The sequence below is a fragment of the Dromiciops gliroides genome, chromosome 2, assembly GCF_019393635.1.
Source record: "Dromiciops gliroides isolate mDroGli1 chromosome 2, mDroGli1.pri, whole genome shotgun sequence".
Lineage (NCBI taxonomy): Eukaryota > Metazoa > Chordata > Mammalia > Microbiotheria > Microbiotheriidae > Dromiciops > Dromiciops gliroides.
In genome coordinates this window covers 556,549,224-556,576,113 of record NC_057862.1, presented here as the reverse complement: position 1 = coordinate 556,576,113, position 26,890 = coordinate 556,549,224, and the positions used below count along the sequence as shown (strand labels likewise).

The following is a 26,890-nucleotide window of genomic DNA, read 5'->3' as shown; positions in this document are numbered from 1 at the left end:
TAGAGTCTCATTAGCAAAACAAAAAGCATTCATTTGCAGCTTTTCTTTGATTTATGGTTTCCTTTTAGAAACTCATTGCTTAAACAAGACTCACCTGTTTTCTAAGAAACAATAGGAACTTAATTTCATGCAAAGTTGCATGTTGGTGCTGTGTGCCTACACAATCAGTGTTGTTACAGTTTTCAGAATATTTGTTCACCCTCTAATACTGATACAGGCTCTTTCAATGCGTACAATCTACAGACCCTGTCTAATATTTTCCATACTGGGCAATGAGATCACAAACTCCAAAACATTAAATCAAAACCTTAGGCATAACGGGTCTTCAATAAAACTCCATGGCTCATAGAGAAGGGGTGGGGGGAGTAGAAAATTAAAACCATCTCAAGGTAGAAAATACATACATACGCATAAATGAAGAAGGCATTTAGATATCAGGACAATTGCAGAAAAAGAAAGAAATGCTATGTCTCAATACACCTAGAGCAACTACTAAATTGTCATTAGGTTGAAGTGACAAGAATGGATTGACAATAAAACATAACTTGAAAAGAAAAACAAATCCAATTTGTGTCAAGAAAATTGACCATACTGTAGGTTTTACAGAATCTCTTTCAAAGTAATTTCAGTAATTTTAAAGACAGATAATACAGGTGGATGTGACATGTATTCTATAGAAATAACCGATAAGGATGTGGGATTAAAGAGAAAGCATGCAAATTTATGCTGAATAATCAATTTTAATAAAGTCGTTCCCCCAATAGTCATTCTTTCAGATGATACATAAATATAACTAATGAATAAACTAATATAGGAGATAGAAAGCAGTAAAGCAAATTAATGTAGGAGATAGAAAGCAGTAAAAGGCAAAATGATACTAAGATTTATTTTCAATGCCTCTGTGAAACTGGATGAAATTGTGGTTTTAGAAAAAATACAACACAAGGTTCACTGTCCATTTGAAGTTTAGGGAATCTGGAAACCATCCGTTTGCAGGTTTCAGTATTCTTCTATGGCGGAAGTTTTATTAAACAATCATTCATGCAACGTCACTAACTTCATACCATTTTTAGAACTTGAATTATGCATTTTGTACCGAAGATTCTAGGAACTGAATTTTAATAAGAGATCATAGATATCCAGGTAAGTGAAGGGATAAGGAAAAGGTTCAATTATGTTTTCTTATAGCTAATTCATTCTCCATTTACTGTTTATCAATTGCAGGCTAAGAAGCTTCTAAAACACCAACTCTAAGATCCTAGAGCAGCTCATTTCAAGATGGTTCCAATTAGATTCTGCTCATGTAGATGTCTCACATGTGTAAATATTTGCAATAGAGCAAACATAATCCACAAGGGCATCCTCTAGTCAGCAGCACCATCGTCACACTTCTCCATCTTTGCAAGTAATCGAGTCGTTAGGCACTCCATTTCTCTTCTTTTTACAAATGTCTACTCACTGTGTTTCCACTTCTGATCTTTTGTACTCAGGCTAGCACCTTTAAACCATTAGCTATTCTCTACTAATAATTCTTAATCCTCTGCAAGCTATAAACTATTTGGTAATGTTTTAAGTCTTCCTATTGTGCTATTTTAAAATATTGCTACTTAGTTCATTAGCATATACCATTAAAAAAGGAAGCATTTAAGCAAACCAATGCCTGACACCTTCCAACAATTTATAAATGAAAGTGAATATAACAAGAAGGGACTATATATACATATACAAATATATGTATATATACATATATACATATATTTGTATATGTATATATCCCAAAAGGCATATTTTTTAGAAAAAAGGGTGGGGGCTTAATAAGGTAAGACAAAATCCAAAAGAATGAAATCTAATTATTTTTCTGCCCCTATGACATTTTATATGTGGTGACAATAAGCCCATTTCCCCAGAAAATCATGAACTAATGCATAGCAGTAAAGAGAATTAGATCCTTGCATATTAATACAAATCTACACCTGGAAATACCCGGAAACAGAAGAGAGTCTTATCTATATGGCTATTTAATCTATCATCTACCCATATATATGTATATATACATATACTAAACACTTTGCTCATAGGCAAACTGCTGTTTTTATCTTTTTCATGTCTTCTACTTTACTTTGGAAACCCCACAAAAATTATTTTCTCTTCTGCTCAAAATAAAGCAGTATAGTCTAAATATAGTATCCAAATTCCTGCATCTCTTGGCAAAACTTTTCAGCTTTTATTGTACACAGCCTAGTTTAGCCTAATTTAGTTGCGATATTTATATGGGTAGGATTCCATAACGAAATAGTTCGATGATTTCTTTTTTCCCCCTTCTACTAAAATAACGTTTGAAACTTGTCTCTATGCACTTCTCTCACACCTCCCAACTCTGTTACACTCACACCTTAACTAGTCAGTTTCTTTGTTCTTTTCAAGTGAGACTTCTGACATTCAGCCTTATCACATTAACCATTTCCCGAGAATACTCCTGGAATGTCAGCAGCCAATATAGAAGGAAAAGACACTCCATCATCCTTCTAGCTGCTGACTTTAACCACTTTCGATAATAAACATTTTGAGCCTAGCAAATAAAATGAGATGCTTGTCAAAGATCAGACTTAGTCCCGCCTATGTTACATTAAGGCCGAGTTAAAATAAGCTACAAGGATGGGTCCACGGTAAGGAGAGAATGGCTGTTTATTGATCTTAGAAATATTATTTAATACTAATTGGCACGATCTTCAGCACCTTCCACTTACAATATGATGTGTTTGTATGTTCAACTTTTCAGCGGCAGGTGCTGTACGGAACATCCACAGCCAGGATATAAACACGGTGGTGGAGAAGGAGGGAGTAATGTCTACGGGGCGCCACGGGCGGTCTGAGCTAGCACACAAAGTTCGATTCAGCCTCCCCAGCTCACTAGTCCTCGCTGCGCGTGCACATGCCCTGTTCTGAAGGCAGCGCCAGCTAGGCGGAGGGAGGACTGGCGAATCCCCTTCCTTTTCATCCTCTTCGTTTTCTGGCTAGATCGCCCTCGGTTCGTGCATTTTCTTGGGTTGTTGAAAGGCCTGGGTTTGGGAAGGACCTCTCCTCCATCCTTAATCTCCTTTTTACTTTATTTCTTCAAGCACTCACTCCTGGACGAAAAATTTCTTTTGTGAACTGGAATCGAGACACAACAAACCCCAGTCCGGGACTTGTCTCGACAGCAGTGCGTCTTCACTCCCCTCCCCCTTCCTAAAGGATAGGTTTATAGGACAAGAAATTTGGCTTCTTTATTTTGATTCTTTGGACTCTGCAAATAATACCAATCTCAATGCAATGACTTAAAAATATATTGGAGTTTTGCCACATTGCCATTTTCCAATCTAAACTAAGACGTTTGGTTAAGTTTGCTCGGGATCCCAAGGTTGATGTGCAGGCAAAGAGGTCCCCTGAGACTCTTCTCAGCCTGCCAAATGGGAGCACGTTACTACTCAGAACCTCGTATCTAAATATCCAATTTGCCACTGAAGGCAGGGATCGGCAGTTTGCTTTTCGGGGCTTAGATGGTTACTTGTTGGTTTGAAAACCCATTTTATCTCAATCCTTGAGGTTTCAACTGGAGCTTCAGGGACTGTTCAGGAAAAGGAAAGGGACGTTTGAGAAACCGTCTTGGGTCTCACTTTCCTCATCTGTAAAATGGGCGTTGGATTACATGAATTCCAAGGTGCTCTGAAATTCCAAGTTTCTAGAATTTCGTAACCTAGTGACTGGGTTGAGGCTGATTCACCAATTTTCCCCTGCCTCCTGCGGGACTCATTAATAAACATATATTTAATTTGTATTCCTCTTCCCAAAGTACTTGAGTTCCCTCTCCACGGTCAAATCAGAAGACACGTTTTTTTCTGTGTTGGTCCAAAAATTTCCCAGGGTTTGGGGTACTAAGATACCTGTACAGATGAAGGCACTTCAGACCGAAAAAGGGTTAGTGTTAGTCTGAAAATTCTGCAAGCTGTGTAAGATACCACGCAAACAGATCTTGAGTTTTTGTTCCGTTTTACTCAGAGACATCAAAAATTTGCACTTTTTTTAGACCGAAACATTAGCTTACAGACACTGTTTGCGTTTGTTCTGTCGGGTGTCTGTGGGAGGGGTGGGGGTGGGGTTAAGAAGAAGCTCTAGGAGTGATGGTGGTGCTAGGAGGGCCGAAGTTATTGAAAGGACCGGGTGACAACTGGCAGAGGGGTTAGCTCCCAGTAGTATTACTGGGCCCCTGTTCTTTCGAATCCTGAACCCCTTTGCTCTCCTTTACTTTTAAGTCGGCCATCGAACAACAGTGGCTATCCCTATTCACTATTATCATTGTTATTAATAATGGAATTAAGTGAAATACCACCAAGAGAACCAAAACAGGCCACGGTACACGGAGGACTTTTTATATCGTCGAATTTGTATTCTTTCTTCCCAGTCGGGCCATGTGACTGCGTGCAGTAAATTATTCCAGGGACCCGAGCCGCGACTGATCAGATTCCCAGAAGCCTGAGGCCAAAGTGGATTCTTGACCCTGGCGGTTCCCGCAGTCGCCCTGTCCTTCCAAGTACTAGCTGCCTCTCTAACCAGACCCTGAGCTCCAGCAACATCAAAGGGGCTCCTGTACTGTGAGGATCATTATTAGCTCAAGAGTCCGGGATAGAATCCTTAAGACAAAAGCGAAAACGAAAAACAAAAAGTCAGTTACCTGCAGTGTTTTCGCCCTCGGGGGCTCCCTGGGGATCTAGACCCTTTGGGAGAAGTTTGGGCGAAGAAGACCAGGATCTCTGTCTGGATAGTAGTAGAAAACTTGGCTTCTTCAGGTTTGGTCCTTAAAACTAGCCTCCAGGTAAATCCCTTAACAAAAGCTGAGGTTGCAGCGCAGCGAGTAGTCCGTTTGCCGACAGGGGGCGACAAACTGTTAGCTTTTCCCGCAGCGGCGGCGGAGAGAAACTTTTGTGTGGTCCAAACTTCGCTAAACTGGCTGCTGCGGCACTAGCTGCGGCTGCTGCTGCAGCCGCCTCCACCGCCCCAGCAGCCGCCTCAGCGGGAGCCACCTCAAGCCAGACCCCATAAGTGTTTCTACTGTTCTTATGGCTATTAATATACCTTTCCTTTTACACCCTTGCTCCATTCACTTGGGAGGTTGCTTTTCAAAGGGGTCTTCCTACATAAGATGCTTTAAATAGATTGCCTTCTCTCCAAAGGGAGAGGTCAAAGTGAACATTTTACCTGTCAAAACTATTAGGGGGTAAAAATAACTCCTTAAGCCAACTGGCAAGTTGGCAAGTTTTGTACACGCATATTAGATAAACTTCAGCGCATTCTAATAAGAATAAAGCTAGTGTTTATTATTGCCCGTTAAGTTTACAAAGCGCTTTCTTCGCAAATGAACTCAGTATCTCTTGGGGATCCTGTGAAAAGTCAGATTGTGACGTCGAAATAGTTGGTCGAAGCTCTATTAAGAGACTATCTTGGAATTCTCCCGGGATCTCCAACAGAGCTTCTGCAAGGAGAAATACAGTAGATAACCTGAGCGACCAAGCGGCCCTTCTAACCATACCGGGGCTACCAAAGGTGATTAGAACATCTTGGTTGTGTCTCGAGATAGACATCTCAGGATGTCAAATTCCCAAATTCACGCGTGAGAGCCGCTAAAAGGGTGCTGTGGTAGAGGGATGTCCCATTCTCTGAGCAAAATTAATTGAGCCTCAATTACTCTTTTTGTTTTGACTGGCTCTTTGTGTGTGTAAGCCCTTTTGAAAGCATTGTCTTTAGAGCTTTTAAAGCACCCTTACTCCCAACACACCTTGGCTACTGGATTTGCTGGCTCAGACTTCCTGGTGGAGGTCGGGTTGATAGACCAAAGCTAACCCAAATCCAGTGCACCTTCTATTTACAAACTGAACCCCCAAATCCTATCGCATGGTCTGCAGAAGGAAAGGCTTTGGGGAAGGGAGAAAAAACGATTTTTTTTTCGATCCCCCGCCTAAGGCCTTGCTTTATCCTTCCCCCTTGTATCCTTTCCATAATCTTAACCCCACCTCTGATACTTTCAGAAGGGTCCCAAAAGCTAGTGTTTATTTAGACTCTTTGCTCTTCACACAACATTCTGCTCTCGGTTATCCCAAGTGAACGTTCTAGTCATTCATTTAAAATCCAATCTTTCTTTGAAAAAGGTGAAAGTTTGTCCATGCCTTGTCCCCCTCGAGTCTTCCCCACCCCATTTCCCGTCTTCTTAACTCCGAATCAATACAGAAATTTTCTTCCCCAGGCTTCGGTCCTCCCGGCTGTTCTGAAAAGCCCTAGGCTGCGCAGAGTGGGGATTTATGGCCCTGCTCCTTTTAATTGGCATATTCATATATGCTGCTTAGGAGCTAACGATTCTCTCTGGTCAAGCAGTCAAGGTAAAAGGGTCAGGGCCAGCCTGTTATCTGGGCCCACGCTGATCTTTTCCATCTGTGAGTCTTTGCGGGAGAAATAACTGCGGCTCAGATTGGCAACCTGGACGCGGTCCTGACAAATTGCACACAGGCGGGCTCTTGGGTTTCTCGGCCTAGGCATTAGTCTTTGGGTCCGACATTCTTGCGACTCGGATTTACAGAAGCACACCCTCTGGGACCCGAACGAGAAGACGGACACCCGGGGAGGAAGGACTCTAGTTTTCTTTTCCCCGGTTATTCCGTATTTCTCCTCTCTCACCCTCCTTTTCCCTTCTCTCCTGAGCCCCGAACATTCTCTTCTTCTAGGCACAATTGTACAGTGGTACTTTCTGCTACAAGGTCTATTCTCCAGTTCCAGACTGCGCTAAACCGGAGCTTGGAACGGAGAGCTCTCATAGATTTGTGGCTCCTGACTGCATTTTTGTAGTAAAGAAAAGGGAATTCCCACGGGACAATCTATAATCGCCCATTTGTTACGAAGGACAAAAACAATTTTGAATTTGTGATGAAAGTAGTTAGAACACTGAAATCACTGGTAAGAGAATTACTCGGTCCCCTAAGGTCTCTGATCTCTTAGAGAGAGATTCCCTCACATTCTCTACACTCTCCTCCAAGGAGGTTTCACTAGTTCTCAAGCTAACAGCCCATGTATATAATTCGGTCACCTTAGAAGCAGATTTCCTGAAATTGGGAGTCTTTGAAAACCAGACATGGACAGGGAAAAGTGTGTTTGAGATGATGGTGGTATCCGACACCTAAGCAAAAGACTGGAAATGGTTGGATTATTTGCAAATGATTTCCTTAAGTGTGAGTTTGGGGGGGAATGGGGGAAAGGGACTTTGCTAACTCTTGTCAGGACAACGACCTTCAAAGACCCACCCTTTCAGGCACTGTCATTTTTCACCTCCTAAAAAAGGCGGGGGGGGGGGGTGTCTGTCTGGGTGTGTGGGCCAAGAGTTGGAGTCTCCGTACCCTTTTCAGTCAATGAAATAACCCTGGCATCCGGGATCAGTCCCCCCTTAAAGGGATTGAATTCACAAGCTGTTTAAAAACAGAAAAAAATAAGCAGGGAAAAATTGGACCGGCCCGGTGAACCTAATCAAGGGCACAAACTGGTGTACACACATTGGCTGCCTCAAAGACAACAACCAACCTGCAATTATTTCCCAATTACTTAACAAGTGAGCCCTGGGAAGGGGAGGAGGGAAAAGATTTGAGGGGTTCGGGGCTGCGGTCAGAGCTGAATACCCAGGCTGGAGGTGCCTGCCTGGGTTTGGGTTTCGGTCTGGGATGAGTGAGACACTGGGTTGGGGCGGAGTGGGGTGGGGGTGAGGGGAAGGGAGGAGGAATGACTTTGCTTGGTGGGGGGGGGGGGTGGGGAGTAGAGAAGAGGAGGGTGTAGAGGTGGGTGGGAGGAGGGAGGTAGAGTTACACACCAGAAGGGAAGCCTCGCCGGAGCTGCCGCGGGAGCAAAATGACGGGAACCAATGAAATGCCAATGAACGCGTCTCCGGCGTGACCGCCGAGATTGACGTGGAGGACACGTCAAATTGATCCGAATACACTGAAGCCTCCTGGTCAGACGAATTTATCCCAATCGGATGAAGATCACCTTGGGGTTTAAGGGCTGCCGGAGTTGGAAAGTGTCCTGGGAGAGGGTCACCGAGGGGCTGCAGGGAGGCAGCGCCGCCGCGCTCCGGCTCCCGCTCCCCAGCAGGAGCGTCTCCAGTTCGAAGTGGGGCCGTGGCTCGCCGCTCTCGCTCTCCTTCCCTCTATGTATCTCCGCCCGCACCAGAGCACACCCGGACTGCGCCCGGCCCAACCCCAGCAGCAGCTCGGGCGCCAGGCAGCCGGCTCTGCGCGCTGCTATGGGTAAGAGAGGCAGCGGACGCCTGCGAGCAAACTGGGTCGGGGCTCTTCTCTTTTCCATTATCCTCGTTCTTTCTCTCTGCTCTCCCGCCCCCCCCCCCCCCCGGGTGAAGGGCCTGCCTGCTCTGGCAGGCAGCGAAACTGCGTCTGCCGGCTCACCCCCAGCGGAGGGGCAGAGTAGGGTGCACTTTCTTTTGCAAGTTTGAGTGTGTGTGTGCGCCTGTGTCGGGGGGGGGGGGCGGGGGCGGCGGTAAGAGGGGACTCGAAATGAGAGTGTAGCCGTGAGTCCCTGTGCTTTTCTCCCCTTTTCTCTCATCCTCACTCCATCCAACACAATCTTGCCGAACACAATAGCACCCGCACTGGGGAGTCTGTGTCAGGTCGCTCTGCTTTGACTGCTCAGATCTAAGGGATAGACCGACTGAACTGTCAGTTTATGAACATCCACTTGATCTCTTCGGAAGTTTATTGTTCCGGATCCCTCCATTTGCCGGATCAGCAGTGGTCCAGGAGAGAGCAGGAAGAGAACTTTTCTTTTCTTTTAAAGCGGTGTGAATCTTTGTGGGATAGGCTGGATTTTCTCTTTAATTCTTAATATTGAGTAATCATCGTATTTTTTCTTCTCGATTCCCATCTCTTTGCCCCGCATCCCCTCCCCACCCCATCCCTTTATAGAGCAGACTTACGGAGAAGTGAACCAACTGGGCGGTGTTTTCGTCAATGGGAGACCCCTGCCCAATGCCATCAGACTTCGGATCGTGGAACTGGCCCAGCTCGGCATCCGACCGTGCGATATCAGCAGACAGCTCCGAGTGTCTCACGGCTGCGTGAGTAAAATCCTGGCGAGGTACAACGAGACCGGCTCCATCCTCCCCGGAGCGATCGGAGGGAGCAAGCCCCGAGTCACTACTCCGAACGTGGTGAAGCACATCAGGGACTACAAACAAGGGGATCCGGGCATCTTCGCCTGGGAAATTAGGGACAGACTCCTGGCCGATGGGGTCTGCGACAAATACAACGTACCTTCAGTCAGCTCCATCAGCAGGATCTTGAGGAATAAAATTGGGAACCTGTCCCAGCCCAACCCTTACGAAGCCACCAAGCAACCTCCCCCACAACCGGCACTGCCTTACAATCATATTTACCAGTACCCTTACCCCAACCCCATGTCACCCACTGGGACCAAGATGGGGAACCATCCCGGAGTTCCTGTCTCCGCGGGACATGTCAGTATCTCCAGGTCCTGGCCCTCTGCTCACTCTGTCAGCAACATCCTGGGCATTCGGACTTTCATGGAGCAAACAGGTTAGTAAATAGCCTAATACGGACCTATAAATACATTTAGTTCTCTCTCTCTCTCTCCCTTCTCTCTTTAGGGTTGTTTGGGTGCCCTTGTGTGCTTTTGAAGGCAGTGGCAAGGACTAAGAGTCGGGGATGAGATTTGGCTAGCAGCACCAATTCTGGGACGGGAGAGGGGGTAGTTAGGGTCCCGGCCATGTGTGGGAACGTTTGGACATCTTGAACTTTTTATGAAAAACGTGGAAAATATTTTCTTGGGGATGATAGATTGTCGACCACAAATTCGGAGTTTTGAAATTTCGCTTTTTCAGTCTTGCAAAAAGAATGTGGGCGCAGCGAATCCATATCGCAATTTCCTTCTGCCAGATCTAAACAAAACAAATTATCTCCATCAGTTTGTTTGACCTTTTCCTGGAGGCTACAGTTCCTTTCCCACCATTACTACCACCCCCTCATAGGTCACCTACCCGCCATAATAAAAGAAAACGATTGTCTTCATATTTATCATTATCATTATTTTAAAAGTAGGTTTGTTCTTCTGGGGCCTGTGTAATGGGGGAATTGGAAGCTACACCATTACAGAGAGTTTGTGGAATACTTTATATTCAAGGCCTTTTAGGGTTTATCAGTTGAGTTAACTTCATATTCAAATTGTTGATCACTCATTTCTCTTTGGGCTCACCGACTTTGGGGAAAGACGGGTTCATTGTCTTCCTTAGGCAGGATGTAGTTTGTCCATGTAAAGTTTGCCGTTGAAGTTACTTCCTTTTCTGTCCTGTGCACATGACCTCTGCCTTTCTGTGGCTTGCCATAAGTGGGTAGGCATTGCGTCCCTTCAGTAAAACTCAAGGAGGGAGTCAAAGCTTTCTGTGGTAAAGAAATGAGGGGGATGTAGCAGAAGTTGAGAGGTGGTGGTGGGTGGTGGTGGTTTAGAGCTCCGGGAGCCAGAAAGGGGTTTTGTCTATGTGAAAATCCATTGTTTCTTTGGAATTGGTTTTCAAAACCCAAATGCTGCCCAGACAGACTTGGCCATTCCCAACTTCATTAAACCTTCTCTAGAAGGATTAGATTGCTCAGGCTGGTTAGTCAGTTCCCCACCAGAAGCCACAGACATGTATCTCAAAACTTTTTTTTTTAAAGAATATACAATCAGAATGCCTCTAGAGAATAATAATTACATATTATGCAAACACAAATATCAACACATCGGTGTTCAAGACACTTATCTCTTTGTTTACTGCTACCCCCAGAATGTTGTCTAAAAGTATTCCCCAAGTGGAACTAGTCCTCACATCTTGGTCTGCTTGGATTTAAAAAACAATATAAAAGTGAGGAAAGTATTTAGAATGCCCTAACCAGTGTTCACTTACTACGGCCCCCCAAAAAAAGTTCCTGCTACGTTATGTAGGGTGTTAAGGCCCAATCTCAAACATCAAATACTGCCCAGAAACAATTTCACAACATCTGTACCCGAAAGCCTCAGTGTTGGAGAGAAAAGGGAAAAGGGTTGAAATCAGATTGCAGCCCAGAGAAAGCTTTTGAGCAGGGCCCTGCATATAGTGAGTGAAAGCGAAACAAACTTGGGTGGACCGGCTTCTTGCCTACTTTAGATTCCTCCTTCCCCCCCCCCCCCCCCGTTTTTAAGGCTGCCGGGTGTTCTCTGGCTCTCCCAAGGTTTATTCAGATACAGTCACGCGTGGGCGAACGTGGGTGAGTGTAAATGACCCCTCGCCCCCCTCCCCCCCCCCCCCCCCCGCGTTTTAGTGCTAGGCTTCGTGGCTCAGGTGATAGGGCCAAAGTGGGTTCTCCAGGTTCCCAGATGTCTTCTCACATTCTCTTTTCCCATTCAAGGGGCACTCTCTGGGACTGAGGGCTCTGCCTACTCCCCCAAAATGGAAGACTGGGCCGGTGTGAATAGGACGGGTTTCCCCGCCACACAAGCAGTGAACGGAATTGACAAAGCGGTTATGGAAGCAGACATCAAATACCCACAGGTAATCAGGGCCTGGGAAGCCTGGGAAGCCTGGGTAATGCTGTAGCGACAATTAAGAGCATCCCATTTTGGTTTTTTGATAGTCCCAGCTACAAAATGGGGAGGGGGAGCAGTAACTAGATCCCCCCTCTTTTTTAAGATTCAAAACAGCTGAGAAATGTTCCTCTTTCTTGTCCTCCCCCCACCCCCAGCCGCATTTAAAAGTTGACTTTGCAGAGGATTTATTTCTCTTTTAATTCTACACTTTTGAATGTAAGGTTAGATCTTAGGGCGCAAATTTGGTGCTTGTTCAGCGCTTCACATCCTGTGAACTCTGCGGAGCGGCTGTTTGGATTCTCTGGATTTTTTTGTTTGCCCTCGCACGTCCCCTTCCTCCTGGTCCCATCCGGGGTCCATTAAAATGCCATTGTTTTCTGTCCAGCTGACTAACGTATTTAGAGTAAGGGCCAAGCTTCAAGATTAATAACTGGTAACCTGTTCCTCCTTCCCCGCTACTTTACAGCAATAAAGGGGAACATGGTGAGGGGGAGGCGGGCGGGTTGATTGGGAGTTATAATCGGGCTTTCAAAAGCACCTGAAGGGCACCAAACATTTGAGTCCTGGTCCAGGGATATCCGGGTGCAGTGGTGGTGGGTTGGTTGGTGATGTAGTCTCTCTCATTTTCTCGCCTCTACCCTTTAGCCCACTCCGAGTCTTTCCACTGTGGGCAGTTTCCTCCCAGCCTGCGCCTATCCCTCCTCCAACCAGCACGGAGTGTACGGAGGCCCCGGAGGCGGCTATCTCACTCCGGGCCATCCCTGGCCCGCGCAGGGCAGTTCCCTGGCTCATCACGGACCCGGTGTGACCGTGCACGGGGGAGATCTCGCCACGGCCATGGCGTTCAAACACCCCAGCCGAGAAGGTAAGAGGGCCGGGAGCCACGGTTAGGGGAAGGGATCCGAATGCCCAGAGGAAGTCATTAGCTACTAAGAGGAGACTGGGAGCTTAACTTCAGGATCACACCGCAGCTGAGGTAGGGTGAAATAGGATGGATGTGGGGGTGGTGGAAGTGCAGGAATGAAGTTAGAGAGATGTGTAACCGGAACAGAAATTTAAAAAGGTTTTTATTTATTTATTTTTCAATTTGGACATGTATGGTCATCATTCTATAAAGGCTTTTCAGTATATATGTAGACAGAGAATTACTTGGTTGTGGCACACATAAAACTATACTTCGTTTGAATTGTTTCAAAGGGCTTTTTTTTTTTTTACTTTTTACAAATAAAGGTAACTTTAGTCTCAGAACAGTGCTGAGGTAGGTTATATTTTTGTGTCCAGACTTGTGATTCGATTATTACGGGAGAGCATAGGATTAGATGACCTCAAAGGTGACTTGAATTCTTAAATCTATAATCAATCCTATGGTTCCCTTAAATTCCTTTCCTGAAAACCCTTTTCACCTCTGTAGATTTGGATCTGCAGATCACCTGAGAAGCACTGAGAAATACTTGCCCAATGTTACACAGTTGTGGGAAAGGCAGGACTTGAACTCAGATCTTGCTGACCTCAAGGTCTGCTCTCTATCCCACTGTCTCACTTTGAAACTGAGGTCAAGAGAGCTTGCCATAACAAGGTCTCCAAGGTTGTAGATAACATTTTTTTTTTATTGGACCAGTGATTTCATACATGTGGGGAACTCTGCCAATGCAAGTGGGCAAAAGCTCTGTAATTTATAGTGTTAAGAGAGCTTCCCAGGGCACTGAGAGGTTAAGGGACTTGCCCAGTTGCAGAAGTAACATGTCTCCATATCTATTTCAACCACTTTGACTCCAGATCCTTTCTCTATCCACAAACCCAGGACATTTCCCTATCTCTCTAAGTTTGAATCTTAACTCTGTTCATGATTTTGGCATGTTATTTATCTTCTCTGGGCCTGTTCTCTATCTGGAAAATGAGGGAGTGATTGAAGCATGTCTAAAGCTATTCCAGCTCTAAATCCCGTGGCTCAGGCTGAAAAAAAAAAACAACAGAAAAACAAAAACCCTTTCTCCTGCAAAGCCCATTTGTTCCCATACTCCATTTTGTCAGCCAGCCTCATTGGCTTTAGTGAGGGAGAAACGTTGAAGAGATAACTTTCCAATGACTTCTCTTCATCTATCTAGTCTAGAACCCTCTGTTGTTGGACCAATAATCAATTGATCTTTCCTCAGTTGGGTTTCCAAAATGTGTCCTGTTGCAGGTCCTATTGTACAAATGCAGTTTTCAAATCTATCCCTGATAGACCAGGCAGAGTTGTCTTCTTGATTTAAACAAACCCCAGGAAATCTGGGCCTTTTCGCTTTGACAACCTACTTCCCAGATTCACACATTGCTTTTCTGATTCCTAGTGTAACACATTGCTTTTCTGATTCCTGGTCACTTATCTATTGGTTCATGCTTTCCAAAATTAGTGAAAACTGATCATTCTTAGGGCAATGTGAACTCTGCTTTAGATATTGGCTTGTTATATAACATCAGCATAATGGAAGATTCACTGGACTGTGAGTCAGGAGAAGGGTTAAGTTTGGGCTCTATCATGAACAGTTTGTGACCTTGGACAAATCACTTCTAAGAGAATGTGCTCAGTTTCTATGATTTCAATGGCTGTGAGTGGATAGCATGAGGTAGACAGAAAGTGCTAATCCCAGAGGTGTGAGGGGACTGAATTTCTGTTCTTTCCTTAGCCTCATGTTCCTCACTTGTAAAATAGGATTCCCAGGAAGGGAATTGGTTTCAAACTGGGATTACAGTTTAGGTCAGCTGGATTTATCCTTAGTAAAGCACATGACTACCATATTTTAAGGAAGCTGGGGGTTCGGTTCACATTTCGTGAAAGGCTTAGATCAGATGAAATACAACTATTTGAAAGGGATACTTCTTCGCCAAACCCCAAATCCTAAACTATTTGGAGATGACTGCTGCAATAGTTCAAAATGGCATTGTCTAGAGGCTGGTGAATTTTGGGGTAAGATCTAGTTAATACAATTTTTTAAAAATGAGCTTCTTCCATTCTTTTATTCTCTTTTCAAGGGCTTGAGGTCTACTTTTTTCAGGGAAAAATGAAAGATCTGGGGAATAAATAAATTCTTAGCTCAGAGTTTTGCTTTACTCGGGCCTTCAAACTATCTGTGCCTTTTAATTAATTTATTTATTTTTAGACTACATTGTATTAAGTGGAAAGGAATTGTTACCTATGTGATTCAAAGAAGTAGCAAGTGACTCCAGTTTGTTCCATGTAAAATTTAAATTAGCAGATGCTGAAACTATATGTAAGATGAACATTTCCATGATTTAGGATTCTGTCCCAAATGTTTTATTCTACCTACATCTTTAACAAGGGGATGGGAATAACAGTTTCTTAAAATATTATTTTATCCAAAGACTTATAAAATCCTAACAAACCATGAAATGTTAATAATTACATAAAGGCAGAAATATTTCAATCCTAGGATTGTGATTTTTCCCTGAGGGTATTCCCTCTAATAATGTGGAATGAAACCTTTCCAGGCCTTAGAAGATGATTTCATGAATTGCCTTGGATCCCAAAATTCATCAGCTAATGGTCTACCAACTGGTGATTAGCCTCCCTGGAATTTGCTAAGCCAGTTGGTCCTCTGGCAACAGAAATATAGTCTTTTACAAGACCTTTAGATAAACTTTCCAATTATGAGCCTTTTCCTCCCTCTTTCTGCTAATTACTTTTAAATAGGTAGATGATAATTTACGAAATACAGAAACAACCTTTGAATATTTTACTTAATTGTCTTAACATTTCCAACTGGTGTCCTTTTCTTCATCATAGGGACATATTTGCACACATTTCTCAACCTTACTCCCACAGTAATTAGACTAATAGCTAAATTAGTGATTTCTTGGTTTGCTTATTTTAAAAATCATGGTCTTTGGTTCAGAACTATGGAACATTAAGCATCCCATTTAAAATGACTTGTGCTGAAATAATCAAAAAGTAATTTCTGTGGTAAGTCTGTTGAATCAGGTTATAGATCAAGATAGAACACAAATGTAGTTACAATAATGTAAATACACTTCGTTTGAAGGGTAGGGATTATGAAATGTGGTACTTTAATGGGATTGTCCATGCAGTTACAGAGATAGTAATTTCCTTACTTTAAGCACTCCACTCCCAATTTTAAATATAGAACTGAAGTAGTTTTTTTAAAGCTTTTTTTTTGGGGGGGGGGTTAGCATTTATTACTTTTGAGGCATCATTGTTTAGGAAATTTATCATTTAAAAATAAGTCATCATTTCCTGAGAATATAAATTATTATTGAATCTTCAACTTACATACATTTCTGGGAGTACCATTTAGAACCCAAGATTACTAATTTCTCTTTTAGAGGGTGAAAATAATATACCATTGAAAAAATAATGAATTTTGCTAATCTACTGTCAGACTTTTGAATTGGTAAATATATCAAGTCATATAGTAGTAACCGAGTGTTGGCCTGAGATTCAGGCTCTGGTTTGTGATTTTTTAAAGCAAGTTATTTAACCTCTTTGAGCCTCAGTTTCCACATGTTTAAAGCGACAGTTTTGAACTCCATATCTTCTGAGGTCTCATACATCTCTAGATATAAGTTGAGGGGTGAAGAATTCCATGGTTCTATTAAGACCTATGTTCAGGTCTTGCCCCTGTAAGATACTGATTATCTGACCCTAGGCAAGACACTCAATCTCTCCATGCTGCCAGAATTTATTCCCTTAGACTTTACAAATAAATTGTTCCTGTTTGTGGGTGGAGGGATTTTCTACACTGGAAATTCCCTACCCCAGATGAAATTACAAATCAGTGTCATATATTTTATTATGGTGTCCCACAATCTGAGTCAATGGGTAAAGAATAAAACTGGAAAAGTTCCTTTTCTTCAGTACAAATTAATTAAATTTCAAATTACTCTCCTCACTTCCTTTTAATAATCACCCAAATTCATCACCTGGTTTCCTATACTCTGCTAATTAGCCTCTACTTATTTCAAACTATTATTATGGTCATGGTGAGTCTGAAAATTCTCCTGATTTTCGAAGACAAATTAAAGGGCCAGATCATTTGGCTTCATCCACCAGTCCTGGTGGCAGAAGTCAGGCATTTATAGATCTTACCACCCACCACTCTTCTCTGAGTGTCTCAGGCAGTATCGTCTTGTTTACACAGCACTGGTGATCATTTCAATGTGGTCAGAACACCAGGACAGTTCCCCCAGGACATTTGGTATTGAAGTAGCAGTTTGAGAAAACATAGAAACTTTACTGTAAAATCGACCCTGTCTTCGCAATCAATCACTGGGCTACGAGCCTCCGACCCCAGCCTTTCCAACTCAAGGCTGTAGAGACTCAGAAAATCCAACTAAGTTAAATAAAAGAACACTTCCCAAATGTAGATATCTGTTTTATGTAATAGAGGCAGCATGGCATGGTAATGAGAGGGTCAGTTAGAATCAGAGAGACTTGGTCTCTGACACATAACTGTCTTCAGTGAGGTTGAACAACTCATTCAATTTCTCAGTGGCCTGAGTAACTCTCTTAAAGTCCAGAAATTTTAGACTAGGAAGTTTCTACACCAAGGAGTTAATTCCTTATATGGGTGAAATGATAAATCCCGATCAAAAAGGGGAAAAAATAAGGTTACCATTGGAAAGTTCTTGGAGAATCTTTGCATTTTTACCCTGCCCTCACACAAGTTGTCTCTGTTCGTGGACCAGTTGTCCAGAGAGACCTTAAAAGGAAAAAAAAATACACATTACGCTCTGTTTTTTTTTTTCCTTATGAAGAGCCATTAGCAAATGACTTTTCCCTATCAAATAGCCAAACTTTAGAAGAAAACTTCAATGACAGTCAGGGATCCCTATTGGCCCTTACTCAGCACTGGTGGCAATCTTTGTCAGGAAGCTGGGATCACCAATCAACTCAATCGAGAGTCATTTATTACATTCCTATTACTTATTCAACTCCAGGCACTATTCTAGGTCATACGAAGACAAAAGGAGACTAAACTCTTGCTTTTATAACTGAAAAAAAAAAACCCCAACAAAAACAAAACAATTCTTCCTGGAGTGATTCCCTCGATTCCCATCACCCTCAACCCCTAACTACAGGCAGAATGGATGTGCATTAACATCTGCAGAGACAAGCACGGTGGGCTGGACCTGGAGAATTGACTGGGTGCTCATAGCAAAGCTTATGGAAAAGTAGGGGGAAAATTCAAATAAGGAGTTAGTGTGGGGGAGGGGCTGGTGTTGCCAGTAACTAGTGATTTAGTGGGAAACACCAAAATCTGTCAGGGAGGGGGTATTTGTAAAATTTCATTTATTTATTTTTTCCCCTGTCTCTAAAGTCAAAAGGATGTTGGCGGAGGCGGCCTCAAATGTTTTCTAAACAGTATACTGCTTTTGATGTGTGCAAGATGGAAAGGAATTGAAAACAACTCAGGCCTGGGCACTGAGTACCGTGTTTTGGAAAGAGAAGGGGAGGAATCTAGAGTCTCCCAGTTTTTTAAATGTCGTGCCCAGAATGGACCATGGGTTTTCAAAACAATGCTCTATTTTTTTTTTTAAACTGGATCAGTCGATGAAGGACTGAGGGTGTGTTTATGTGTATGTTGGGGAGGCAAGGGCCAGGGCCAGGGGAACGCCTGGCGCTCTCCACCCTTGCTTGGAGGGTGCACACAGGTGCGGGCCCAATCCCCCGGGCAGCTGGAGAAGAAGCATTTGTTTAAACAGGACCCTTCCGGGGTTAGGGGAAGGTGAAGGCTTTCAGACATTTGGAAATGCAGAAGCTACTCAAATTAAGGTGTCCTGTGCTTGTCCTGTAAGCGACAAATGTCTGGGAAGGAAAATACAATTAGGCTTCTTGGGGGAATGGAGCTGTTGTGGCTTAGCATTTCTGGGAGAAGTGGAGAGATTGAATACGATGTGTGTATGTGTGTGTGTGTGTGTGTGTGTGTGTGTGTGTGTGTGTGTGTGTTGGGGGGACGATTGTGCAATTCTAGCGTCACTTTCTGGCTTCCAGTAGCATAAGTTGGGTCTCTTCCCAAAACCTTAAATAATAGAGTGAAACATTAAATAACATATGACCTGGTAAATACGGTGTCACTTAATATAGCGGCAAACATTCCTCAGTACTTGTTTATGACCATCAATTATGAGACAGTTTATGCCCAGCGGTCACAGACTAGGCGGGCTATATAAAGTCCAGCCCTCTTCCTCCTCCCTCCTTAAAGTGCAAATTATCCGCCTATTTCGGAGGAATTCAGACCGCATTGAGTCTTGCATAGTGTATAATCTTTGGTGAGCCCTCCCTCCCTCCTTTCTTTCAGCCGGTGGTTCCCTGGTTCCCATTGCTGCGAACAGAGCCACGGGTATCCAACCGGGACCAGCAGCTTCTCTGGGGGTTCTTGGGCTCTCGGGTCTCCTGCTGCATGCTGTGTGAAGTGCTTGCGCGTGTGGCGTGTGCTAGGAGACCAGAAGTCTGGGGAGCAGAAGGGAAGCAGAAGAAACTCGTTCGGTCCAAGTCTCGTTTATAATGCCCCAGGCTGGGGGAAGTCAGTTGCTGCGGAGAAAATAGGGTTCTCTGCTCTCTCTCTCCAGTTCAGCGCTATGGTCTGCAGCGCCGCCCGCCGCTTAGATATATCTCTTTCCCTTTCCCGGGTTGCTAGTCCTCCTTAGATTGCTTTCTTTTCCAACTCCTACTTGTTCTATTATTCTGCCTATTCCAGACGCGTTCAACATTTCCATCTGACTCTCTCCTCTTGGGGAGTTGCCATATCTTTTGCCCCTTGGTAGAAACGCGTGGTCTTTGTTTCTTCAATACATGAGCTCCAGCTCTGGAACAGACACGTCGAGTTTTCTTCCCTGAGATGCTCTCCTTTCAATATAGAGAAGCAGTTGCTTGGAGGGTGCATACAGGTGTCCGCGCGCGTGCGCGTGTGTGTATGTGTGTGTGTGGGGGGTAATAGAGCAGGAATATGATGCGCATCCGTTGAATTTGAAGACGCCTATTATATATAACTCACCTTTTTTCTTTTTCTTTCTCAGTGGCAGATCGAAAGCCTTCCAGCCCAGTCGGCAAACCCCAAGATACCCTTAATAGCCTACACGGACTGTCTATCCCCGCTTCTTCTTCCTAGAGAGGAGCAGCGGCTTCCCGGCGCCTGAGAGAGAGAACCGAAAAGGGATGGGACCTGTGAGAGGGGAGGGAGGCATGGCAGTGGAGATCAGGTGGGAATAAGCACCTGTAAAAACTGCAAGCGGGTTTTTAAGAGTCCTACGAGGATGCTCCGATGCAGCGGGCAACTTTGGGGAGGGAGGAGGATTGGAGAGGAAACGAGCTGAGATCCGTTCCCTGCCTTTAGAGGACCTAGGTTATCTGCCTGGGAAAGGGCTAAGAAAGCGCTTAAGACCCGCTATTTGCCTAAAGGATTTGCTTTCCAACGCATCCCCACCTATCCCCGCCTCCTTTCCCCCAGTCGGGGAAAGGAAAGGGTGAATTTGTCGCTTTTTCTTTTATTTCTTGTCCGTTTTTGCTTTCTCATAGTTAACTGGATTATTTAACTTTGCCAGACTTTGAAAAATTCTTTCTGCACTATGCGTATTTCCCTTCTAGACTGTCTCTCCTCACTGTCCTGTCTATATTTTCTCTCTTTATCTCTCTTTCCCGGTTCTCATATTTTGGTTGTCTTCTTTATTTTTCCTCCATCTGTTTTTCTTTTTGTCTACATCTTTCCCCCCTTTCTCTTTCTTATCTGTTTCTTTCCTGTTGGTTTTTTTTTTTGCTGGTCTTTTCCCTCCTCAATCTTCTCCATCCCCGTGTTTTCTCCAGTCCTTTCTTTTGCTTAGAGCTGAAAATAACCTTAGAGATCACCTAATGATTAGATTCCAATCCAATTCCCTCACTTTATGGATGAAGGTACTGAGGCCTAGTTTCTCCATTTTTGAACTGCCCTTTTCACTTCTTGCTGTCTTTAGCCTTCTTTCCATAAGTGGATAAGTGCCTAAGTCCAGGGACCTTCCTTATCCAATACCAAGCATAAGCCTTACAAATGATCATTCAACCTATCTCCTGGACTCCCAATCCCCAACCTTCTTTTGGGCTTCCCAAACGCCAACTTCTGCCCAAACTACTTTCTCAGTTTCACTATTGGCCAAAGAATTTGATCCTCAGGCCTCCATTCTTCCCTGCCTTCTCCCTCGAAGACCCAATGCTGCAAGGAGAGCCTGTATTACCAGAAGTCCACAATAGGAACTGTGATGATTGCCTCACTGCCTAGAGAAATGGACAAATAAGTCACAGCATTTTATTTTATATTTTTATAACATGAATAAAAATCCAATGAAACTGCTACTCTTTCAGCCCTTGGTATATTTTCTAGAAATCCATGTATCTTACTGCCTTCCTAGAGAGTTTCCCATATCTGCTCCTTATACTGTAATTTCACCTGAAAGGAGACTGGATCAGGGCCCAGGAGAAAAGACATCTTTTCTACCAGAACATTTTGTAGCTATACTAGTTTGGGAATTTTCTCCTCTCTTGGAAATGCTGACTTCCCAACCCAGTGAATCTGACTAAGACTAAAACATATTATTTTGGGTGTTCTGGAGTTCCATCATCTGTTAATTTCAACCACTAACTGCTGCCAACATTATGGATTGTAAAAGTGTGTAAGAACTTCTGGCTTGTGAGTAAACTGGTGGGTTGTAAAATTTGAGAAGGATTTCTCTCAAGCCATAATAGCTAATAAAAGTTTCAAGTTCAGAAGCTCTTGACCCAAGATGTAAAACTGCTGTTTAATAGTTACAAAAAACATCAGGGTGAAAGTTTGTAATATTACCTGTTGAATATGACTATCCTGCGAATAAAGATAATTATCTTCCAGGATTTCCAAACAAGTAGGGAAAGATAATCTTATTTTGTTGGTTTGTTTTACTGTTATTCCTGATGCCCCCTTTGCTCCACCCCCCACCCCAGCCTGGAGTAATGGAATTTTCAAGAATCTCAAAGTAATTTGAGTTGCCTCCTCTTACTTTTACAAAGTATAAGTTAATTAGAGGGGCATCTGATTTGCTTTTTAGCATCTCCTTATAGTTTAGGCAAGGAATAGGAATAGGAAGTAAAACTGGGATCAATTTATTTGTTGACCTGGAGAAGCTCAGGCAAAAAAAAAATGCTTTGTGGGAGCTGGAAATAAATTATTAAATTGAGGATTTAAAAAAAATATTTTATCCCCTCTCAAATGCATTAAAACAAAATTTTAACATTAGTTTTTCTTTTAAGTTTTAAATTCCAAATTCTATTCTTCCCTCCCTTCCCTCCCTGCTTCCTGAGATGGAAAGCAATCAGATATAGGTTATGTATGTGCTATCATGTAAAACATTTCCATATTAGGCATTATAAAATGAGTTTTGAGGATAATCTTTGGTTTCAGTTAATTCCTTTTGCCCCTAATTTACCAGAAATTACAGCCTACCACAAAAGGTTAATTCTCACCAGACTAATTAATGCTCAGAATTGTCACTCTACACATGGGAGAAATTATGGTGGAGATAGGCTTAATATAAATCATATAATGGCTTGTGGAATAGAGCTCATTCCCAGACCACATATTCCAGGTCAATCATGGGATAAATTAGTTTGTTAGAGAAATGCCACTGTCATATTTTATTTAAAATGTAGCAAAAACAATCAAATAAAAAAGCATTTGGATAAGGAGTGGGAAGACTATTCTAGTCATTACTCTGTTCCTAGCTAGCAGTATGACTTTAGGCAAGTTACATTTTGAGGGGCTTAGATTTCCTGACCTGTAAAAAGATGGGATTGTATTACATGGTTTGCAAGTCTCTTCTAACTCTAACATGTTAGGATTTTAGGGATGTTATGATTTATACACAGATTGCTTCATAATAGAGTTAATTCTTAGAGGGATAAAGGAGAAAAAGGAAAAGCAGCACAACTCAAGTTTTCTGAAATAGTAACCATTCTAGGTAAAATCTAAATAAAATTATTCCAGGCTGAATGGGTTGTACTTTGTATATGTTTTTCTGTAATCAATGATTTTTAAAACTCATGGGATTATTATTAAATTATATACATTTCTTTTAAAAGCAAATATGTGACTGCTTTCCTAGATATGTAGCCACACATGGCATGTTGAGAGAATCATGTGATATCAATGTGGACCATGCTTCAAACAAATTTGTTGGAAACCTTACTCTTTTTGAAGGTAGCTTTCACAAGATAATGCTGAGATTTTATACACAGTCTTTCTTCACAGTTTCTGAAAGCTCATTTCACAAAAATATTTCCATTTTATAGACAGGAAGATTGAGACAAAGGGATTAAAATGACTTTCAAAGGGCTATGGAGCAAATCATGGGGATGTTTGGGAACAGAATATAGTTTAATGCTATCTTCCCTGGGATGCATCATCTTATTAGGCAAGACATTATAATCAATCTCATCATTATTGCTATGTATGTTTTCTAGTCTGGAAGCTCTGATTTTCCCTATTCTTATAGTTTAATGGCTATAAGGAAGGTGTCCAATGAGGGTATTGAACTAGAGGACCTCTAAAGTATTTCAAAGTTTTAAATCTATGATACTATACTACTTAGGGTTTTGGATTTACAGATCTAGGATACAAGTTCAAATCATGAATCTGCCAATTACAACTTGTTAAAACAATCTTCCTTAGGGGAAGTCCCTTCTATGAGTAAGTTTCTCAGTCTCTTTCAGTTCTGAATTTCTCAACTCCCCATCTGAACTATGGCCACATCAACATTTCTTCTGTTTTCCCTTTATTAGGTTGGGGGGCATGATAGAAGGCATGGAAAAAGCTAGGGAATCATAGCTTTTTGTTGGGTAGCTGGTTTTAATGCTACATATAGGGTAGAAATAGGGTAAAAGAAGCATTTCCTGAAACACCACTCCTCTCAAATAACAAATTTGTATAACAAATAAAAATCAGCCAGGCACATTGTCTACAAATTTCCTAGGTGGGGTATTGCCAAATAGTTCTGGTGATTCCCCAGCTATACTTTATACTCTGTATTGGTAGGTCCAAGTTCTTCACAGTTTATGAACCCGCTTTATAGAATTCTTGAGGGAGGGGAAAAGAGCATAGACCAATCTGGCCTTGCAAAGGTGCCAATGTAAGAAGAGGATACTTGCTTTTGGGGCCTTTATTTTTCAATTAACAATGTTTTCTGAATGTTTTTGGGAAAATTTATTTTTCTCTATATCTCTAAAACAACTTTTTGACATTTGTCAGAGATAAAGGAATATTAACGAGAGCTAAAGGAGCAGAAAGTGACAGAAAGGGAGAAAAAAGACGAAGAAGAAGATGACGACGATGAAGAAGAAGAAGGAGGAGGTGGTGGTGGAGGAGGAGGGGGAAGAGGAGGAGGAGAATGGGGTACATGAGGAGGAGGACAAGGAGAAATAAGAAGGGAGAATAAGAAGACAACATTTCTTCTTTTATAGTTTTTTTCTTAATTAAGTACATCATAATTTGTTCTACAGATATTCAAAGGGAAGCTACCAAATCTCCTGATTCAAAGCTGACAAGTGTCATGGAGATGGAAGTTTCAATCACAATGAAATGGGTCACTCTTGGCTAAGAATAAGAGACATAAGCCAATCAGTGGAAAATTTTCATTTTGCAGGAGCAGTGGCTACCCATGGAATTTCAACATATACGGCTTCTAAGCAAATCCTTTCTACAAGCCCCAATTTTACTTAGAAGAAATATGGAATTGTCCCCTTGAAGGGTTAGCTTATCATTTGAATGAGCTGAAAGAAGCACACAGATCAGAGCACTCATTGACAAATGTGTTTGCATTACTTTTTCCCTTAGCTGTCTCTTGACTCCCACTTAAGAGGACAGGATTTATTTAATTGAACTATAGCTGAGGTTAAAGTACATTGTAGACTTCCTGGCATCCACCTCCCTACAGCTAGGATTACATTGACCTAGGTTTCTTTACAAAAGAAACTCTACCTGCTTGAGGTTATGTTGGGTAATATGAAGTTTAGAATCTCTGCAAAATTTGCCAAGGGAACTCACTTGAAAGAATTGTGCATCTAGACATGCTATTTAATGAGAAACATCTGATTTCCACTTCCAATAGTTGGGAATTATAAATTAAATGGTATTTGGTCTTCACCTTGACCTTAGTGCCTGAACTTTAGCTTCCTTCAATGAGACAATGTCCTGTGGGTGAGATATTTCTGGTTGGTTAATAATTGGCTCCCAAACTTCTTTGGCATTAAAAAAAGAGGACAAGAAGGAATTATTCTCCCCTGCCCCCAGGCATTCAGTAAAATGAGAACCACACATTTAACCCCCATCCAACTTGGGAAATCTAAACATTTTGGAACAACTATATTCAATGTAGTCAGTATTTTTCCTTGGGGTTGAATGCTGTCTCTGCTTAATTTTGAGGAGACCTTATATCTCAAGTCTCTCTATGTCTCTGTCTCTCTGTGTCTATTTATCTTTCAGTTTGCTGGGCTTTTCTCTCATCAGTCTGTCTGTCTCTCTATTGTTGTCTTTCCATGTCTGTGTCTCTGTGTCTCTTCTTTGTCTCTGTCTCTGTCTCTCTCTCAAAGTGATCTATGCTCTTCAATGGAACCACATATGTTCCTGAGTTGGCCAAAGAGAAAAGTGGGATCATAATTAGAGTTTTCATGGGTGATGGGATTTCAAATGTATTGCAATTTAACCACCTGGGTATTTTTAAATTTTTTTCCCTTAAGGATGAAATGAACAACAGTGCCTGGTCAAGTGTTCATTCTGCTATTAAATTACATTTCCATCCTGTAAAATTTTATTTTTCCCTTTTCTGGTGAAACACATTGACTTGATATATTATCCTCAATGAATTTTACTGTGTGGGCTGCACAATTTGATATTTCTCTGAGTCTCCCAGTCACTCCTGGGTGAAGTCCTATCTTTCAAAGAAAAAAAAAAGTCTTTCCCAAACAGACTCTGACTAAATGCTTTGGTTCAATGCCAGACTTTCTGGATGGGAACTCAGCTTCCATGTGAAATTCAGCAGGAACTCTTCAATCCATTTGTCAAATGATGATTTTAGCCAAATTGGAACCTAATATTTGTGAAACCTGAATAGCTTCTTTGGCATTCTGGTTACCCAGACTCATTAACCTGCAATGGGAAATGAAAGACACTGTTTTTGCCACCAGAGGGAGCACATATTGTTCCAAGAAGACAAAGGAAAAGTAAACATGAAGTTGTCAGTACACAGAAGTTTTATTATTCCACCCAAGTTGTATTCTTTCCAACTTTGAAGGAAACTAACCTAGAAGGTAGCCAATCGGACTGGTTTCATCACAGGCTTTGCTTCTGGAACAAAAGAAATAGGCTTTTTTTTACTAACTACAATCATCAGGAGGTGGGCCTTGCCAGTGTGTAAATCATTAAATAACATACATTTGAATTAACAGGAAGGCACTCGTGGATCCTTGAAGAAAGAATTTTCTACTGAAAGGTATTTGTTTCTAACACATACACACAAGTGAATATGAAGCAATTATATCTATATTTTAAAAGCTACTTACACCCAATGAATGGCATTTTTTTTGAGGGGCAATGAGGGTTAAGTGACTTGCCCAGGGTCACACAGCTAGTGAGTGTCAAGTGTCTGAGTCTGGATTTGAACTCAGGTCCTCCTGAATCCAGGGCTGGTGCTTTATCCACTGCGCCACCTAGCTGCCCCCAATGAATGGCATTTTAAGAAAATATCTGAAAACCTCAACAATTTGGTGATGGCTGTTTTATAATTTGGGTTAGATTTTCCCTCATCACATGAATCCATTTCTTTTAATATGACAATGAGTACTCTAATTTATATCTTGTTCATTATATTTAAATCATAGAATCATGTTGTCAATCTAGTGCTGGAATTAACCTTAGAAGGCATCCATTCCAGTTCCCTTATTTTGCAAATAAGGAACCTGAGACTCAGAGATTAAAACTTACTTGCAAAAGGTCACACTGGTATAAAGCATAAAAATAAACATCAGGTCCCAGGTTCTGTGATTCCAAATCCAGTATTTATTCCAATACACCAAGTGTAATGCCTTCAGTTTGAGGTCTTTAAAACATTTTTCTCACAATGAGTTTGTGAGATAACTTGTGTGATATTATTGCCCTCATTTCATGAATAAGGAAACAGAGGTTCAGAAGGGTTAAGTGACATGCCCAGGGTTACATACAACATGTAAGTGTCAGAG

The 26,890-nt window shown here is 42.3% G+C and overlaps 1 protein-coding gene across 1 annotated transcript; it reads left to right on the top strand.

Annotated features, from left to right (window-relative positions):
• Positions 1-8,047: 8,047 nt before the first annotated feature.
• On the top strand, positions 8,048-19,769 carry PAX1 (paired box 1). Its single transcript, XM_043989816.1, has 5 exons — positions 8,048-8,318; positions 8,991-9,620; positions 11,466-11,608; positions 12,289-12,508; positions 19,678-19,769. Exons 1-5 carry the CDS (start codon positions 8,048-8,050, stop codon positions 19,767-19,769), a joined length of 1,356 nt encoding a protein of 451 aa, XP_043845751.1.
• Positions 19,770-26,890: the final 7,121 nt, after the last annotated feature.